Source organism: Neophocaena asiaeorientalis, unplaced genomic scaffold (genome assembly GCF_003031525.2).
Source record: "Neophocaena asiaeorientalis asiaeorientalis breed wild unplaced genomic scaffold, Neophocaena_asiaeorientalis_V1.1 scaffold534, whole genome shotgun sequence".
Lineage (NCBI taxonomy): Eukaryota > Metazoa > Chordata > Mammalia > Artiodactyla > Phocoenidae > Neophocaena > Neophocaena asiaeorientalis.
In genome coordinates, this window is record NW_020172826.1 from 2,069,753 (window position 1) to 2,091,490 (window position 21,738).

At 40.0% G+C, this 21,738-nt stretch overlaps 1 protein-coding gene across 7 annotated transcripts in view; it reads right to left on the minus strand.

Annotated features, from left to right (window-relative positions):
• Positions 1–21,738, minus strand: part of LOC112397675 (elongation of very long chain fatty acids protein 6) — a 133,054-nt gene that overhangs the window by 12,380 nt on the left and 98,936 nt on the right. For all 7 annotated transcript variants that reach the window (XM_024741934.1, XM_024741935.1, XM_024741933.1 and 4 more), the window contains one exon: positions 5,329–5,480. In XM_024741934.1, coding sequence (XP_024597702.1) covers positions 5,329–5,480 — 152 coding nt within the window. The remainder of the gene's footprint in view (positions 1–5,328; positions 5,481–21,738) is intronic.

The window sequence follows — 21,738 nt, forward strand, 5'->3', positions numbered from 1 at the left end:
GTTTCGGCCGTGTCCCATATCTTAGCTTCCTCTGGCTCATGTTCTTTACAAGTCTCTCTAACCTTTGGTTCAGCTATTTTCCATCAAGAGCCAGACTGCAGGCAGGACCTGGTGATCACATACCTAAGTGTTCCTCCTGAACTATGCCTTCTGCCCATGTGCTATTAAGTGTAGCCCTGTGTGCAGCTCTGGAGAAGTTCATGAGCATTTAGAAGCCACAGGGCATGCATGGCCACCGAGATGGGGAGCCCACTGTGTGTGTGGTTTGTTACAGATGGCTGTGCCCCTCTCTTCTGAGAGTTAGGTGGAGCTCTGCTGAGTCAGAGTTTCAAAAACAATGACAAGCTCAACTGAGCAAGGACCTAGACTCAGAGCAGATGTTTCCAAGTTCTAACAAAACAAAATCTCAGCAGGTTTTAATATAATTCAAACAGTAGTCACTCAAAGATTTTGGCACACAAAGCAGGTTGGTGGCTCTCTTCCCCTTACTTATTCTAGTAGACTGTAGCCCTGGAATTCACTGAAATGAGCTCATTGTTCTCTGCTGAAACAGAAAGCCCTTCTCGCTATTAAGAGTCTAGTGAAGGGGGAATGTTAGTGTTTAACAGGCACAGAGTTTTCCGTTGGGGAAGACAGAAGTGCTGGAGATGGATGGTGGTGATGGTTGCACAACATTGCAAACGTCCTTAATGCTGCAGCCTTGTACACTTAGAAATGGCAAAGCTTATGTATGTTTTGCCACAATAAGAAACTACTTCAGTGAAAACTGCAGGCATGCAGGTTTTGGGGGGGAAATAGAGTTTCAGTGTTGAACACTGAAGAACTGTGCTTTTTTCTCACAAGACCTTTTCTTTCTGGTACACATAGGGAGTCCAGAATCTTAGAGAATTGAAAAGAAGAACTGGGGACCTAAAAATAAGAAAAGTTCTAAGTAATCCAAATGCATAAAGCTTTCTTGATTAAATAGTAGTGACAAAGTTTTCTAAGAGTGAAAAACAGGGAAGGAATTTAACTTCTCAAACGAACAAAAAACCATCCAAGCACACATGTTCACTAAATTAGGTGAACTGATTTTTGGATCTGTTTTGATTCAGCAGTTTACTTTGGGAAGACTGCTATCAAGTAAGATCCAGGATATTTGAAAGAGAATAAGTCATATTTTAGAAATGAAAAAGAGTACTCAGACCATGAAAATATCAGACCTGAAATTACATGAAGAATTGGTGTCACACTAGCCTCATTATTTTTGAGCTGTGTCAAGCTTGGGATTTAATTTTTTTTCAGCTCTTCAGCCCATTGTCAACACTTCAATCCCACGTGTGAAGTGTGAAGGAATGGATTGTTTGATATCCAACCTATAAACTATTGTGGTGAATGAGGCTTCTCCAGGGAAAGCAATGATCAAGCCAATGGCACAGGGGACTAGAGTACAGCTCCTTTGGGCTCAAGAGGGAACAGAATTGTGTCCAATTACAAGGTCTACATGGGGGCAGGAGGGAGTGGCATGTTCGGGCCTAGATTAGTTAAGACAGGTGATTCACTAACATCCTCAGGACCAACAACACTCCAACAAGACGGGATTACAGCACAAGTACCTCTGAGTGATGCACTAACAGTGCTCATCCAGGAATCCTAACTTGTCCACCACCTTAAGACGTTGGTGTCCATCTGGCGTGGAAGCTGGGAGGACAGACAGCACAGGGCTACTTACGTCTTTGAAGGAAAATGACCACTATGAATGGGTTGGGTGGCTCTTCAATACGTTATTCCTTCAAAAAGCAGAAGGGACTATTTTATTTTCAAGTCCCTCAAACACAACTGAGTAAAACTCAGAACACAGACAAGCAGTCCTGGCAGGGAAAGGCACTTCTAGAAGCAAAGACTGAAGTAGCTCCTTTGCAATTTGAGGCTTAAAGGCCAGAAGCATAGAGGCACCTTTTCTGATTAAAAAAAAAAGTACTTGTTGAGGGTAGGGAGGTGGAAATTTTAAAGGTGCTCAGGGGTGGTATGTAAGGGGAGTCAAGTTTCATGCATTTACTGTATTCATGTATCTGTAGTCAATTCTTCATCAAAAACACAGGGGGGATTCATAAGGATACTTATTATACAGAATAAAGTATAGGAGTCAAGGGGATATGATATCTCTCAGTTTGAATAATTCTCTAACTTTAATAATGTATGAATTTATTTTAAAGGAAACGTCACAAAAACCCAAGAGAAAAAATACATGCTCACGTTCTCAGACCAACACCAGTTTCAGAAAAAGTGATCTGACTCAGAGACTATGACTCTAAATGAAGAAAGAATCACTATGAGAAATGTAGCTGGCGAGACAATCTTTTCTTTTATTCATACATGAAGACACAAAATTAAAATATCCTCATAGAATTTTGAAATTCCTAAAAAACACATCTGTAGACTTTTAGGCATTGTCTGTAGCTCCAAGTCTGAAAAACACTTCTCTGGCCTAAGACGTTGCAGCTAGTGGTCCTAATTCAAATACTAAAAATAGTTGCCTGGGGGCCTGGTTCATTAAATTCATATTATAAATTTCTTTTTTTGATAAAGTAGCAATTCCATTTCAATGTTTTAAATGCCTGGCCCATGGTAGGTGCTTAATATAAATTTATTAAAGGACCCACACACCTATGGTCAACTAATCTTTGAAAAGGAGGCAAGAATATACAATGGGAAGGGGTGTGGGGAAGTTGGACAGCCACATGTAAATCAATGAAGTTAGAACACACCCTCTCACCATACACAAAAATAAACTCAAAATGGCTTAAAGACGTAAATATAAGACATGACACCATAAAACTTAGGCAAAACATCCTCTGACATAAATCTTACCAATATTTTCTTAGGTCAGTCTCCCAAGGCAATAGAAATAAAAGCAAAAATAAACAAATGGGACCTAATCAAACTTACAAGCTTTTGCACAGCAAAGGAAACCATAAACAGAACGAAAAGACAACCTACAGACTGGGAGAAAATATTTGCAAACGATGTGACCATCAAGGGCTTAATCTCCAAAATATACAAAGAGCTCATACAACTCAACAACAAAAAAACAACCCAATTGAAAAATGGGCAGAAGATGTAAATAGACATTTCTCCAAAGAAGACATACAGATGACCAACAGGCACATGAAAAGATGCTCAACACTGCTAATTATTAGAGAAATGCAAATTGAAACTGCAATGAGGTACCACCTCATACCAGTCAGAATGGCCATAATTAAAAAGTCTATAAATAACAAATGCTGGAGAGTATGTGGACAAAAGGGAACCCTCCTACACTGCTGGTGGGAATGTAAATTGGTACAGCCATTCTGGAGAACAGTATGGAAGTTCCTTAAAAAAGTAAAAATAGAGCTACCATATGATCCAGCAATCCCACTCTTGGGCATATATTCAGACAAAACTATAATTCAAAAAGATACATGCACGCCTATGTTCATAGCAGCACTATTCACAATAGCCAAGACATGGTAACAACCTAAATGTCCATCAACAGATGAACAGATAAAGAAGATGTGGTACGTATATACAATGGAATACTACTCAGCCATAAAAAAGAACAAAATATTGCCGTTTCCAGCAACATGGATGGGACTAGAGATTATCATACTAAGTGAAGAAAGTCAGAAAGAGAAAGAAATACCATATGATATCACTTATATGTAGAATCTAAAATATAACACAACTGAACTTATCTACGAAACAGAAACAGACTCACAGACATAGAGAACAGACTTGTGGTTGCCAAGGGGAAGGGGTGGGCGGGGGAAGGATGGAGTGCGAGTTTGGGGTTAGCAGATGCAAACTATTATATATAGAATGGATAAAAAATGAGGTCCTATTGTATAGCACAGGGAACTATATTTAAAATCCTGTGATAAACCATAATGGAAAAGAATATATAAAAAAAGAATGTTTAGGTATGTATAACTAAATCACTTTGCTGTATACCAGAAATTAACACAACATTTTAAATCAACTACTTATTTTTCAATGAAAAATAAATTTAAAAAATTTATTAAAGGAATAAATGAATGAATCCATACTAATGCATTTCACATTTCACAAGACTGTTTTCATAGGCTCTGTGTGTGAGCGCTGAAGTTTTTTCCCCCCGCTGCTCTTCCTTTGTCTTTGACCTGGGAAGACAGTGGTCAAACCAACAGTTCAAACCAACTGTCAGCACTCTGTAGGCATCAGGTTACAGCCTGCGGCGGAGAGTGGCTATAGGTGGCGGATGCACACATGGGAGACATGTCATATCCATCGTGAACAGACACAGATGCAAACTAGGGGCACCTTTCAGAAAGACTTGATAGCTAATACTGCAGGTGACTTATAGTGAAATTACAACCTCTAACCCCCTTTTTAGGAGCAACAGGAGATGGAACACAATCTATAAATAAAAATTTTGAACGAAATAAGCCAATTCTTAATTCCAGATAAAACATTAAGAAACCCAGAGGATGGACAGGCGTCCCCTAAGGATATGTACCAGTTTGTGAGATGCTGGCCAGCGCTGCTCATGGATGAACTCAGAGCTTATTATCACAGGTGGTCCCTTTCTCTGGCAATAGAGAGATTTTCCTGGGGAATCGTGTCTGTGTCAAACACTTGCTACTTAATTTTTCACTGTTTCTGCTAACTTGTGCCACACTTATATTGACTATTAAAGAGTTAAAGGAAAAACCTTAGGAATCTACATATATAGATATTGGATTAATTTCTAGCCCCAGTATTTTGGATTAATTTCTAGAAGATGAACTACATTTCCCTAAGGCCTATTTCTTTGATGATTAAAATTAAACAACACCAGAAACTAACCCTTAATATTTCGTTAATGAGAACATGAGGATACCCAAACAAAAAGTTGAATTTCCTAGTCTGCGTCCAAACTCCAGAGCTGAAATTACACTTCGATGTGGGACTGGGAAATAGCTGTGTGGCTAACTTTTCCCAATATTCTAATACTAGCTCAGCTGTTAATGGCCTCAGAGAAGGGGCTGGGTAGATGTTACAAGCCTCTGCAAGTGTTTTCAGGAAGGCTTGGATACGTGCATGTTCTATGTAAACTATTCTGCTCTTCATATTCAATGTACAATTATTTAAAAGGAGGGAAGGAGGGGAGAGAAAAAAAAACAGTGGAAGTTAGTCAAGAACGCAAATTCATTCATTGTAACTTTCCTGCAACCAGTAAAACAGGACCTTAAATTATTTCTTTGTTCGTTTTTCCATAAATATTGCGGGTGTGTAGCTACAAAGGGGTGGGGGTTTGGGGGAGGAAATGTAAGGAGAGAAGACACTCACCTAGTTCGGGTGCTTTGCTTAGCACAAATGCATAAGCCCAGAATTTGCTGACAGGTCCATTGTAAAAACCCTGGTCACAAACTGAATGCTTCAGGCCTTTGGTCATCAAAATGTACACCATATAAGCACCAGTTCGAAGAGCACCGAATATACTTCATAATGAAAAGAGAAAAGAAACAACATTCAGGAAAATAATTTCACATCTGACATTAACCATTCTTAGAAGACTGCCATTGGCAGGAAATAGGTAGAGAGGCATCACAGTCATTTGCATTTACCCAGAAGCATTTAAAAATGTTTTGTAAACAAGAGTAGGAAAACTCCTCAGTGCTTTCTTCTGAAGGCCATGCCACTTATTCTGCACCAGTGTTCCAAAAAGAGGTCATGGAAAAGGGGAATGGATGCAGGGCAGGATCTCAAGAACTCTGATAACCTTTGTGTTTCAGCTTGAGAACTATCCCTTGGGATGAGATGGGGTTGGCTGAAAACTCCTGGAATTATCTCAGTTCTGTCCTTTGTCCAATCATTCTCCAAATCGCCTGGCTCTGTTCCCTGAATCTCTCTCTCTAATCCATCTTTCTCACAGAAGCCAGAGGAAGAAGGCTTAGCTCTGCTCTCAGAACCCCCCCTCCACCCATCGAAGTCCACCCAGGTTCACTCCCCTGAGCTCCCATAACCATTCACTGACACTGCTCCAACACTGTCCTTCAATGCCCTGTATTGTATTTGCCTCTACATAGGCATAGGTGCTCAAAGATCGTTGAAAAAGTGAGATTGTTGAAAAGAAAACTGACATATGGACTTGTTATCAAGGAACGGCTAAGGAAGCAGGAGAGCTCTGGAGTGTGCTGAGCTCAATGATGTACCATGAAGTATGAAAGGACTTGGCAACTGGAACAGGCAACGTCCGTCACGTAGTGAACCCTGTACGCGTGTGTCCCAGAGTTCACAAGCCGCACGTATGACTGAAAGGAGAGCTGGCTGACCATGGGGGGAGATGTGTTTACCCATCCTATTTCTGGCAGCATTCCCTTTTTAGGTTCTAAAAGTCAGTTAGCATAGAAAACAAATTTATGGTTACCAAAGGGGAAAAGGGGGTGGGGGAGGGATAGATAAATGAGGAGTTTGGGATTAGCAGATAGATACACACTGCTGTATATAAAATAAACACCAAGCTCCTACTGTATAGCACAGGGAACTATATTCAGTATCTTATAATAAACCATATTGGAAAAGACTATGAAAAGGAATAATATCTGTGTGTGTATAACGGAATCACTTTGCTGTACCCCAGAAACTAACATAACATTGTAACTCAACTATGCTCCAATTAAAAAAGGAAAATTAAATTAAAAACAGTCAAGAGATAAACTGGTGAACAGCTAATGAAATGAGCAGCAGCCTCACCCAACAGGGAAACAGGAGTTTTATTTCCTTTCAGAGGCAATATCATTCATTTAAAATGCCTTAAGTGCCACTCCCGACTAAGTCATTCCACTAGGCTACCCCGTCCACAAATGTGCATCCACCAGCGCGAACTAAAGGTCAACTCTGCACAGAACCAAGGTAATGAAGTTGAATTCCTGGCAACTGCCTGTTAAGTGGGGATTCGGTGAGTAGCTTCTCTAATGACATACGGCCTACGTTAAACAGAGTAACTCTTTCCAATGTATAAAACAATCCTGCCTAGGATTATTGGCATGATTTTACATTTGTAGATCCTGTTTAATCCTTTAGTGTCTCCCCGCTGCACGTAGAATGTAACCCCCAGCTCCTTCGTGGGACCTGCAAGGCTCTGAATGGCCTCTCCTTCCCCCCTTTGCACCTTCCTTCCTGCCGTTCTCTTCCCACTCACTGTGAGCCAGTCATTCCAGCACTTTCTGATCCTTTCAGTTTTCTGCCTTTTCCTCTTCTTAGGGAGCTTTGTTCCCCCATGTTCACTTGAAGGCTGTTCCTTCTCACTTTCGTATCTCAGAGAAATGTCCCCTCCTGCTGGAATGACCTAAGCCTTTATGGTCAATAAGCTGCCCCAATTTGGGAATGGGGAGGTGGATTTCATTGGTAACGTCAGGTAATGGAGATTTTGCCATCTTAGCTGAATTGATTTTTCATGGTTTGTCTTTACTTCACCAGATGATGGCTAAATTTTCATATGAAAAGTTGCCACCATCACCAAATTAAGATTATTAGCTAACTGGTGACTGACTTGCTGCTGGAAGGTATTATGGAAGTAGGGCTATGGCATGTCCACTGAGCATATAGAGCAGACACTGTTGGCTGCCTATTCAAGGGCCAAGTCCCTTTCTCCTTCTCCGTGTTAAAAGAACCCTGATTTGGTCCAGGTTCTCCCAACTCATGATTCCCCTAAGGAAGGTGACCTTATCTGCAACTTAGGAGTAGATCCTGATCACCTAAGCAAGTTTTAGTAATCCCAATTCCCTTACCAGTGATTTGTTAAGATGGGCACTGACCCAATTCTAGCCAATGGGATGTGAGGAGAGGGCTGCTGGGGGCCTTTGAGGGAAAGGTTTCCTTACTCATTCCCACGTGTTGCTTGGAAGTGCAGCAGCCATCTCGCAACCGAGGGAGCTACCTTGAGGACAAAGCTAAGTCAGAGAGGATGGCAAAGTATTCCTTCAAGATGTGACTGAGCTGCTGAGTTAACCCATCTTTCAGTGACCCCATCACAAGAGTTCTTGTTTTGGGGATAAAACTTCCTCACTGTATAAGCTGTGGAGTTTTGCTTTTTATTATTTACATCCCAAAGCATCCCAGCAGACACAACACACCAGAGACTTTTGAACACTAGTTGACATTTGGTAGCTATCAAATCTTGGCCAACCCAATACATCTAGTCATAGACACTGCTGGTGAACTACTTACTGTATCAGTTATCTGCCTTTCATAGACCAGTGGGAGATATGTCAGTGACTTTTGTACAAGCCAAAAGCAAAGAAACACACAAATGACACACTTTCAATATGTATTGGTCTCTGCTCCCTAGCCCCAGACCTATGACTCTTCTGAACCAGCAGTACATTGTAGGGATCATGTCTCTCCCCACTGAGTCAAGCCCACCACACCCAGGAAGCTGAGCCCGTCCTCTGCTATATTTTGCTGCTAGACTGTGTGCTTCACACGTGATCAGCGTAGATCCAAGGAAAGTAACTTTGGAATAATTACCACCTTTTTATCTTCCTGAGTCTCAAAACTCATTGTAGTTTAACTATACCTAATTTCTTAAGTTTCGGCACAGCTATTAATCCTTTCACTTGTTAAATATTTATTGGCAATGTTCTAGATGCTGGGGTGACAAGAATCGATACACTGACCCTGGCTGCTGCGGTTGCTGCTGGAAGACTTCCGAGGAGGTGGTATTGGACTTAGGCATAAATACGTCTCCAAACTTTGAGGGTTAGGGCACGAGGAGGTCATTTCAGAGCACTGCAGAATTCAAAGTTTAGGTATCATGGTGACCCACAACATTGCTGGCAACAAGAGCATAGCACATATTATTGTCCCATATCTGGACATAAGCCTCACTCCCTAAGCTCTGAACAATAAGGCTGACTCAAAACAGAGGACAGTGCATTTTTCAGGGAAACCCTCAGTGCCAGCCATTGGGCCTATGTGTCTGAGGGCAAAGGCGCTTTGTTGTGATGTGACAGTGCTACTGCTGGGGAGCCGTCGGGGAGCTGCTTGGCCAGTGGGATGATTGTTATTTGTGGGAAGCCAGTAGCTCTGCCTCTGGCACATCTCAGCCACTGTACGCTTTGGAACCATACAGCTTTTTGTTATAACTGGGCACAGGGTCCTTAGACTGTGATACTTAAAGGGAGCAAACATTTTTTCCTCTCTAAGTTACATCATCTTGATGGGATGCAAGAGACAAATATGCAGCTTATGTTCCGCTCTGCCCCGTCCTTACCCATACTTCTGGCGGATGTTACTAATCGATCCGGACACACTCTCTGGCCATGCCTAGACATTGCATCAACATTCCCAACCACTATAAGCCACTACCAATAGATTAGGGCTGCAAATGTCAATCACAGTGCTCTCATTTGCTAGTTTAATGACTGGAAAAATTACTTAACCTAAGTCTTTATTCATCTGAAATAATAATCATACCTAACTTGTAAATTAGTTCTATGAATTTTGTAGAACCATATATGTAAGGTATTTAGTTAGCATAGAGCCTCTAATATATAGGTGCTGAATAAAACAGTTTTTAGTGTACAATTATGATTTTATTACTATTTATTGTTATTATTGCTGCTTTACTTGGTCTGTTCTTCAATGTTGAAAATCACTTTTAACTCTCATCTCACTTTATCGGGTAAGAGCAGTTAAGTCTAATTATCCCTAATCGAAAGTCAAGGAAACTGATATACTGAGAAGTTGATTTGCACTAATGATTATTCCTGTTATTAAGTGGTTTATTGTTAAGCGTTTATTAAGTGTTTTATTTCATGAGCCAACTTTTCACAAAATAAGTGATAGCAAGTTCACAGTAGAATGTGAAATGAGCATTTCCTACAGAACATGTTGAGGGAGAGATTGTTGATATAGAAAAGCATCTGGTTCATATGAAATTTATCTTTCAATCAGACGATAAAGGTTATTCTAAATATCTAGGGCCTCAAAGAGGCCAAGAGTCTGGGCCATTGTGTTTAATGAGGGCAGATGACTCCTTCTGCATCACACCCCTTTTCTAGCTGTTAAGGTCACAAGAGCATCTTCTTTTTTTTTTTTTTTCTTAAAGAAATACATCGGGGGACCTTGAAGATGGCGGAAGAGTAAGACGCGGAGATCGCCTTCCTCCCCACGGATACACCAGAAATACATCCACACGTGGAACAACTCCTACAGAACTCCTACTGAAGGCTGGCAGAAGACCTCAGACCTCCCAAAAGGCAAGAAACTCCCCACGTAACTGGGTAGGGCAAAAGAAAAAACAGAGACAAAAGAATAAGGACGGCACCTGCACCAGTGGGAGGGAGCTGTGAAGGAGGAAAAGTTTCCACACACTAGGAAGCCCCTCCGCGGGCGGAGACTGCGGGAGGCAGAGGGGGGAGATCTACTTTTGATTATAACAGTTAATGGAAGAGCTTGGTGGACGGTGCCGTGGATGTCTCTGCCCCCTTCAGCTATGTTAGACATAGTGCAGCAAGGAGATCTGGAGGAGATCACAGCCTGATTAACTGAGGTGCTTCTTCTCTATCAGATGTTCTGGATTTCTGGTCCAGAAGAACCCTGTTTCGTCATCATTAATCATTTGCCACGGATGTACTCAAGGAAGTGCCAAGAATGCCCATCGGACCGTTACTGTGATACTCTGGGGGTGGGGATGGGAACCTTCTATTCCGTACCGTACGCATTTCTGCACTGTTTGACTATTTTAAACAAGCAGATATTAGACTGACAAGTTAAAAAAGATATTTTTTAAATAGGTGGTTACAATTTATACATTGAATAAATAATCACAATGGTACTAGCTTGCAACTTTTTAGTATGAGGTTGAGATACAACACTAATCCCTGATCAACCCGTGGATGACACACTAGCACTGGGACTGGCGAAGAAAGACTGACTTATTTATTGAATAAAAACCTATGTCATCAACATCCGCCGAGTGTCAGATATTATAGTGCTCACTGGGTCAGTGAGAGTCTCTACAGCTCATTGTAGGAGACAGTAAACATGTAAGTAAACAAATATATGTGTATTGTATAAACAAATTTCATATTCTGACAGAACAATTCCTGGTGTAAGTACTGGGGTCCTTTCTAAAAAAGCTTGAGAGATATGGCTAAGCTTCTTTCAAAACCATACTCTGACCATGAGGTCTGACTATGTATTTACTTGAGAAAAAGTTGCATAACTCTGTATTCTAGCCTTCCAGTTTTAGTGCCATCTGGAAGTCAAAGTGGAATACCTCAGTAATGACTATAAGAATTCCAGAATTCTGCCCTGTGAAGAAAAAGCCTTGGGTATAAATCATCAATAATACTTTCAATTATTTCTGCATGAACGCTAATAGTTGATAAAACCACTTTAGCATTGCTCCCTTCTTGGCCCTCAACTTAAACGTAAGGTATTTTGGACTCAAAACAAGGTTTCTCAAGGACTTTTTATTATGAAGTGCCAACCACACTGACCCCCTTCCCCCTCCCCACTCCCTGCTAACTCAATAACCAAAGGTGCAATTACTTCCAGGATTGAGCAACAAAAACGTTTCATTACACTTTTATCCTATAATCAGAAAAAGAAAAAAGAAAACACTTGTGAAATTTTGCCAGCAGTCAAAACATGGGAATGGCTGATCTAACATTAGCAACTCTTTATAAACATGGGAGAGGCCACTGATTTTCCTGATAACAAACTTTAACTGCCATTAGACTCTTTTAGACTCTGACAACTGTCCTAGACTCTGACAGTTTCCAGAATAGGAAGAATGCTCAATGATCCCAGAATAGGTTAAAGCAACTTAAAAACAACCAAAAAATTACCATGCTTGTGACAGGGAATGATGGCATCTCCATATCAGTATCATGTCTCTAATGACAACCCACCTTTCCACACTTGATGACAGGTATCCCTAATAGAGAATGTCTATTTTAGTTTGGTCTAGTCTGGTCTTTGCTAAAAACATATTTTTCAATAATAATATAACAAGCCATCAAAGTGTGAAGTTATTTTTGTCCAATAAATCAGCAGTTAAATGGGGATATACATGGTAATTTTTAAAAATTTACTTTCTGTACTCTTTCTCCAGTAACAATTCAGAGTGTACATTTTCACTTTTTACAGAGTGATCATTTCTAGGTGTGACTCATCTATCTTGATTGGCATATTTAATTGCATACCTCCATTAGAAAGTTTGAAGTTCCTTGTGGATCAAGAAACATGAGGCTAAAATTGCATTATACACACACACACACACCAAAATTAAAAATACATACATCTTTTGAAATCTTGCCATTTGGGACAACATGGATGGACCTTGAGGGTATTAAGTTAAATGAAATAAGCCAGACTGAGAAAGACAAATACCATATGGTTTCACTCATATGTAGAATATAAGAAACTAATAAACTAACAACAAAGATAAATGAATAAACCAAACCAAACAAAAATATATAGATGTAGAAGAGAGAGTAGTGGTTACCAGAGGGGGTGGGTGAATTGGGTAAAGGGCATCAACTCTAGGGTGATAGATATTAAAATTTTGGTGGTGAGCACACTGTAGGGTATATGGAAATAAAAATATAATACTGTACACATGAAACATATAGTGTTATGAACCAATGTTACCTCAATTTTAAAAAATTAATGAAAAAAGCAAAAAAGATGGTTAGGACATAATGTAAATGTCCTAATTGACATGAGAATTATTAAATACATTACAATGAACACAACACAGCAATAAAATATACCAGGTACAGTTGCCTTGGGTGCTGACATAGAAGAGCTCCAGGGTAAATGATGATTAAGTGAAAAATATAAGGAGAACATTCTATAGTATGATCCAATTTGTGTACATTTTTAAAAGATTACGCATACACAAACTGTTATAAAAATATTTATGAAGAAAACCATTCAAGCTGTTAACAATCATTCCTATTCGAATTTTGTTTTACAATATCCATGCATTGCTTTTTTTCAGGAGCTATTAGAAACCCAATTTTAAATTCTCATTTCTAATATTTATAATCTGATATCAAATAACCCTTGGGTTTTTTGTTAATAAAAAAATGATACCTTAAAAGCAGTATGGAGGTTCCTTAAAAAATTAAAAACGTAGAACCTACCCTATGGTCTAGCAATTCCACTCGTGGGTATATATCCAGAAAAAAACAAAGACTCTAATTTGAAAAGACACATGAACACCAGTGTTCATAGTGATGCTATTTACAACAGCCAAGACATGGAGGCAACCTAAGTGTCCATCAACAGATGACTGGCTTAAGAAGATGTGGTACACACACACACACACACACACACACACTTGTGTATTACTTAGCCATAAAAAAGAATGCAATATTGCCATTTGCAGCAATATGAATGGACCTAGAGAATATTATGCTTAGTGAAACAAGTCAGAGAAAGACAAATGGTATATAATATCATTTCTATGTGGAATCTAAAAAATAATACAAACGACTCTGTATACAAAACAGAGACATCTCCACAGACATAGAAAACAAACTTATGGTTGCCAAAGGGAAGTGGGAGGTGGGGAGTGATAAATTAGGAGTATAGGTTTAACAGATACAAACTACTATACACTAAAATAGACAAGCAACAGGGTTTACTGTATAGCTTAGGGAATTATATCCAATATCTTGTAATAACCTGTAATGGAATATAATCTGCAAACAAACAAAAACAACCCAAAACTGAATCACTATGCTGTACACCTGAAACTAACACAATGTTGTATATCAACTATATCTCAGCAAAAAAAAAAAAAAAAAAAGATACCTTAAAGGTCTGAATGTTACTTAGACAATAACTCCTTTGCTTCTCAGAGATCAGATATATTAGATGGAGCTTTTAGTCTACAGGGGAATCAGACAGCCAACAACAACCATGAAAAGGAACAGAAATAAATAATCGAAACTGAGATACACGGCAAATCCTGAGTAGAAAAGCTGAACCTAGTTTAGAACAGGAATGGGAGGATAGAGAAAGTCTCTGGAGAAATATCATTTAAACCCTGAAATATGGAGTAGCTTCCACTGCATTTCTTGTAATGGTATCTACTGTTACACAGAATCACATGGGATGATATTCATGAACTCCCAGACTAAGTAAATGCTACATGTTGCATGTGGAGTCTATCAGAGCTAAAGACTTCATGAAAGAAGCTATCTTAGTCGATGCTTTGGTTCCCTGACAGAGAGAGGGCGGGCATGTACTCTATGACTGTTCTCCATACCCATCACGAGTCCCCTTCATAAGTCAGAAAACTTCAGTCTGAAACAGATGTTCTTATTAAAAGTTTCGTAGGATGGTTTTGTATTGATGCACTTTCTGATGTATCTGTCTATTACCTTAACTTGTAAACCTAAGCGTTGGGGAAAAAAAAAAAAGAAGAAGAAGGCTCAAGGATCTGAATTGTTGCTTAGAGAATACTGCAGGGTACAGTCCTTGCATCGGGAGTGTGCAACTTGGATATAACACACTTATTCCAGGTATCTGACAAGGCAAAGAAATATTGGGTCAAGTTTGAAAAACTAACTTGATATAGACCAGCCTGGCAGAGTGGAGAGTAAGGAAGAGCGGCAAGATTAAAAATAATAACAAGAATAAAGACAACTGGGGCCATAATGGATCTCAATTAGAATTCCCCCAAAGAAATATGATACCTGGCTCTAGAACTGTAACAGTTTAGTTTCAATTTAGAATTTTGATTGATTGCACACCATTTCATAAAATAGGCAGGATTTCCTTTTATGTTACTTGAGCCACTGTTATTATGTTTTAATCTGAGATACAGGAATTTCACTTCCTTGGCAAGACTAGTAGCCTCCACGCCATCAGGGCTAGAGTGGAAGGTGGCCACTGCTACTCTGCCCCGACTCTCAGACCGCATGATGCCAGCTTCATTTCTGGCCGACAAGTACTTAACTAGTTGGTGGCATGGTATTTCACATTTAAAGAACTTTATTGAGCTCCTACATTATGAAATTTGATTTTCACAACAACTTCATGGGGCACCACTCTCCTGGTTACATAGACAAAGAGAGAAATAGGCATGGGGAAGGCAGGGGACTGGCCCTAGGTTACACAGTTACTAAGTAAAAGGATCTTCTGACTACAGCTCCAGTGCTTTGCCCTTTACCCAGCACTGACCCCTGAACTCCCCAGCAGGCTTTCATTTAGGATAGTGGTTCTCAACCTGAGTGGACATGACAATCACCAAGATGCAAGCTAAAACAATTCTAATGCCTAGAACCCATCTCATACCAATTCACTCAGCATCTTAGATGTGGAAGCACCTATGAGTCCTGGCTGTGGGTTAGGGACACCCTGGAGACTTCATCCTCCAGGCTGCCTTCCACTCCCCACTCCGTGAACCTCTGGATGAAGCTGCCCAGGTAACTGATGAAGAAATTTGCTTATCTCTGTATCACTGCTGTCCTAGATGAGAACCCTTCTCTCTGAATCCAACCATTGATGGAATGCCATCTAATTCATTCTTGGGAAGGTGAAGACTTGCCCGTGACTAAGGCTTATTTGTTTTCACCTACGTATGGAAAGCACAGTGTGCTGGTTTCTGGACTTTTACAAATGGGAACAAAGAGACAAAGTCTTACCATTAGTGACCCCTATTAAGTATGGCAGAAAATTAAAGTAAGAGACTTGTATGGACTAAAAAGAACCTGAAAATAAATGTGGGCATAATAGAGATTAATGTTGAAGCCAAAAACTCACCAGAACCACAAAAGTGGTTAAACATCTTGTTTCTATAGAAAACTTTGTTCCTTTGAGAAAAACTCTTAATCTCTTTTGGAATATTCCCAAATTACTAGGACAGTGATAACGCCGGTGCCAAGACTAACAGCATCGACCCATTAACTCCATTGCACAACCTTAACTAGGTTTCACAACTGCAAGAGGAAACCAATTTTCTTTTTCTGAGGGACGATTAATGAAAATTTCATTGGGAGAATACTTGGGTTGATGATATATGACATTATCTGTATAAACAGTCTCTTCCCCAACCCAATCCAACGCAAAAACTGAAACAAAAAAGAAGGAAAGAAGGGAGGGAAGGAGGAGAAAAAGTCACCGTGACCCTCAGTTTTCCACATCCTTAAAACTGGGGACTAGGAATGTCCTTTGGGATTTGAGCCCTAAACTTCTGTCAGATCATATTATAACTATAAAAGAAAGGGAGGAAACATAAGTCGTAAGTTTCTCACTCTTCATGTGCCCAATTCCTTTCTTTGGGCTGTTAATCTAAAAATCCATTAGATAAAGTTTTAATCTTTTAAAGCAGCTCATTGACTTATTTTTTCTGAAATTTTCATCATCATTCACCATAGTTGAATGACTATAATCAAAGACATACCAAAGAAAGTAAATTTAAACAATATTCATTTCATAAATATTTATTAAGTATAAATGCCTACCAGGTGATAGGCCCTGTGCCATACCTTACTCCTATTGAAAAGCGTTTAAGAGATCGCTCAAACAGCACCACTGAAAAGAGATAGTAGGAAAGGAAAAGATATTCCTTTCTAAAACATATCTTGTGTTAATATATTTTTTTAAGATAGGGATATACAGATCTCCAGGGAAATTTCTGGGAGATTTGCCAAAGGATCACATGGCCTGAAACATATGGTGAGCTCTTTGGCAACTTTATAATGCGATAACGGGAGACCCAGCCTCCCCATCTCTGGGTCTTTTGCATCAGAAATACAGTAGTTCTCACACAGATCAATTCACCACCACCGTCATGAAACTACAGGGATGGACAGATAGACAGATAGATGTTGATTGGAGCCCTTCAATGAGAGCTACTGACTTGCTAGAGAGAGCCTAAGTCTTAGCAGCTAACTGGTGATCTCAGAACATTGAGCCTGTAGGTTAAAAAGTGAAAATTGTGAAAATTCATTGTAGTGCTATTCCTGGGAATCGCTGGGAATTTATCTTCCAGGTGAAACTCAACCTCTTCAACTGTAAGGTGTTTATAGATAGAGACCAGATGGGTCACTCTTCAAAACTGACACACCGGCAGTGGTTGGCAGTGACTAATACTGCAGAGCTCACCGACTCCTCCGAAAGAGACCCCAGCCACAAACCCTAAACAGCACTTACAATCTCTGAACTCATGGCCAATTCTGAATCCCTTTCTTAAAAATGTCAACATGGGGCTTCCCTGGTGGCGCACTGGTTGAGAGTCCGCCTGCCGATGCAGGGGACGCGGGTTCGTGCCCCGGTCTGGGAGGATCCCACATGCCGCGGAGCGGCTGGGCCCGTGAGCCATGGCCGCTGAGCCTGCGCGACCGGAGCCTGTGCTCCGCAACGGGAGATGCCACAACAGTGAGAGGCCCGCGTACCGCAAAAAAAAAAAAACAAAACAAAACAACAAAAAAAAAATGTCAACATGCTGGCATGGCTACTCTGACCTTTTTGAATAGCCAAACAGTTTGCTGTGGGATCCTCTCACTTCCATTTCACGAACTTCCCATGGCTCCATGGAAGTCCGAGAGTTTTCCCTCTCCTGCACCTCAAAGCCCAAAGTATAGCCTCCCACAGTCCTGTACAATGAGGCCACAGGAACTTGTGGTCCCAATTTCATCACGAAATAATTTTGAAAACAGAAATCGTAGCATAGAAAAGCACATTGTGATACATCTGGGTATACCAGGTCTAACGGAAGAAGAAAAGTCCACTCTGCTCCTTGACTCTTCTATAGACCCTTGGCTTGCTTACTGTCTGTTTCCATTTTTCCTAAGAATCCAGATTTTTGAGTAGAGACAAATCTGTTATCTACTAGCAGCAAAAAATGGAGCTGACCAAAATGACTACTTTAAATTATTATGCCTATGAAAAGTTGTATATGAAAAATTTCATCTGTCTTCGCCCAATTAAACAAGACACGCACATCCCTAAATAAGACTATTCATGTAGGAAGGTAATGCTAATCACCAGTAAAATACAATATCCATTGAGATAATTTATATGAAAATATTTCTGATGACTAAGGCATCCTCTAGAAGTTTAAGGTGTTTTCAGAGAGGCACCCTGGTGTTAGGCAAAGAAAATCTGGCAACCAGATTCCTCCAAGTACTGAGTGCTTTAGGGCACATCCCATAAATCTTCTCACTTCCTTTGTAAAATGAAAATGGCATTGTCTAATATTCTGCCTACGTCACAAGGTGTCATGAGGATCACATAAGCTGATGGATGTTAAAATTACTCACTAGCCAACAGTAAAACATTATCATTGATAACACCACAGTCTTTCATCAACAAATCTTTTCCTGACTACATCATTTTTTCTTCCAATTTTATTGAGATATAATTGGCCTACAGCACTGCAGGGTACAACATAATGGTTTGACGTATCTACATCATGAGATGATGACCACAATCAAGTTTAGTGAACAGCTATCATCTCATATAGACACAAGATTAAAGAAATACAAAAAAACTTTTCCCTTGTGATGAGCACCCTTAGGGTTTCCTCTCTTAATCACTTTCATATATAACATGTAGCAATGTTCATTATATTGATTGCATGGTACATTACATCCCTAGCACTTATTTATCTTATAACTGGAATTTTGTACATTTTGACCACCTCCATCTAACTTCCCCTCCCACGCCCCACCTCTGGTGACCAAAAATCGAATCACTTTTTCTATGAGTTTGTTTTTTAAGTATAATTGACCTACAACGTTGTGTTAGTTCCTGATGCACGACATAGTGATTCAATATTTCTATACATTTCAAAATGATCAACCCAACAAGTCTAGTTACCATCTGTCACCATACAAAGATACTACATAATTATTGCCCGTATTCCCTACACTCATGTTTCATCCCTGTGACTCATTTATTTTGCACTTTGGAAGTTTGTACCTCTTAATCTCCCTCAGCTACTTCTCTTCTCCCTCCACACATCATTTTCATCTATAATCTCTCTAATTTCTGTTGAAGCAAACACACATAGTAACTGTGTTCTGTGAATCTGTAAGAGCTAGGAACATGTTTACACTCTCCTACTGCTCTGTTTATTTTAGTGCATTTCTTTCTTCCTCAAACACAAAAAATTTCAAGTTCAATCTGTTAGAGCTGAATGACAATATTCTGGTTAACTTTTAAGAAAAGACATCTATGTATATGTTTGTCTCTTAGTTAAGAAATCATATCTGACTACTAACATATTAACAATTGAAAACAACAACGTTAACCACAAAAATAGAGAGCATTAAAGCTTTGATGCCTTGTGTTAATACTGGAAAAAATCTCAGGCCCATTCAAGCACTTGGTTGGGACCGCAAGTGCATGGAGATATCTCCAGCTCGTATGTTTCATACCACATGGAAGCATACTTTGCACCTGGACTGGTTTGGCATTCCATCAGTCCTATTCCTCTTTGTTCCCACAGAGGAATCTTTTTTTTCGACCCTCAAGGCAGGAAAAGTTTTAACAACCATTAAGTGTGCTTTCACAAATTATCTTAAAAGTGTTTGGTACCTAAGGCTGGAAGTGGTTTGGGCCTGTGAGTTACCCTGGGCCCTATGAATAATAGGAACTCAATGGGTATTTGTGTGCTATGGTAGTTATGATTATGAATAGGATTGGGTAATAAAAACAAAGGTTTCCAGGGACTTCCCTGGTGGTCCAGTGGTAAAGAATCCGCCTTCCAATGCAGGGGACGTGGGTTTGATCCCTGGTCAGGGAACTAAGATCCCACATGCTGAGGGACAACTCAGCCCACGCCTGCCACAACTACTGAGCCTGCACGCCTCAACTAGAGAGCCCACGCGCCGCCAACTACAGAGCCCACACACCCTGGAGCCCATGCACCACAACTAGAGAAACCCACGCACCCCAACGAAAGATCCCGCATGCCGCAACAAAGATCCCACGTGCCACTGCTAAGATCCGATGTAGCCAAGAATAAAATAAATAAATATATTTTAAAACAAAACAAAAACAAAAAAACCCAAAGGTTTCCAAAAGTCAGGGGACTTCGCTTTCTCTTGTCTCGCAGATCACCGCACTATTGAACTTTCCGAATGGCCTCCTCATGCACAGTTGAACTCTCCAGACCTCTGTAAGTTTCCTCAGGGGAGAAGGTCTTCTCACTTCCTTATCAAACGTGAGCCTGAGGAACAAGGGGAATTCCCTCCACCTCTGCCCCTGACTTCCCAGCCATTCCAGCAAAGAAGACGGAACCCTGAGGTTTTAGGGCTTTTCGCTCCTCTGGAGGAGAAGCCAGTTTCCATTTGATGTTTGAGAAGGGGAAAGAAAAAATATAGCCTAGAACACAAATGGGAGGCATTTGTTTTGTGTGTGGCATTTCCGACCTCCCTTTCTGGCCTTCTCCCTTGTCCTGACTCCTTTCCTTTCCCATAACCCACAGCCCATCAAAACTTTTGAGTTTCAAAGTACAGATTCTTCTGCTTCTCCACCTCTACTGGAAATTCCCATAATTTCTCAATCAGATGTTAAATACAAATGAGATTGGAGGAGGGAATGACTGACACTCCCTTACTCTTCCTGGGGTGTTAGGTGACTTTTCAACTAATACAAGTACAGATAGAGTCCAGGTCCCTAAAGAATTCCACACAGGGAAGGGATAGGAGTTTTTAATCATTCATGCATTCAACCAATTATTTCTTGAGTGTTTTTATATGTTTCAGGTGCTATTTTGAGTGAAGGAGAGTCCTGAAATTTTAGGGCCTGGAGAAGTTTAGAAAGGTTTAGGAAGTTTAGAAAGACATTAGGTAGCGGGCATACAACAGTAAACTCAATAGATAGGTCTCGAATTTCTTGGAGCTTACATTTTAAAGTGGGGAGAAACATAGTATATCAGGAAAATATGTTATTCTGGGAGAAATGCCACCTAACATGTTACCTAACCAAAATGTTACCTAAATCAAAAGCGTGCCAAATCCATCTCCCAGTCCAAACTCCTGTATCTTGGGCAATCACTTCAAGAACACAAATTAGATGGATTTTCCAGTTAATGATTTAAAATATCGGAACCAAAAACAAATGAAAAAGTCCAAACGTAGGTGACATATGCGTCTTTGATAAAAATACTAAAATGACTTCCAGAAACAAATCAAAGTTTCCAACAATGAAGAGGTGATAGAATGAAACCCAACTCGATCAAAATTATTACAGGCGTAGAGGTGTTGCATGGAGGTATTACAGTAGAGAAAAGGTAATCTCTAACAAGCAGAGTATAAAACTGAGCTCCAGTATCACACGGTCACAGTCAGTGTCAACACCAAACCAATATCAGGCAAGTTGAAGAAATTGTCTGATAATGACTCAGCGCTTGAAGCTATGAACTGAATCCCTTTATCAGTAGAGATGAAGAATTAGTGATGAGTGGCTGAAGGAAAGAGAGAGAAACATTAGTACCAATATCTTGGGGCAAGAATGCTCCAAAGCATGAGAGGATGAGGGTGAAACCAGAACTATTCTCTAAAATGTGCTGTATATAACTATATATGATAGGCTGTATCAAGTTTTCATTATAGAATCATAATGAACTTGACCGTTATCCACAAACCCCTTAGCAACTCCACAGACATTTCAAATTAAGGAACGCCTTGGTATTGTTTCATGTAAATATCATAACTTGTAAACCTTACTTGAATACTGAGACGAGAATCTGGCACACAACGTGAGCGAAATCAGAGCACA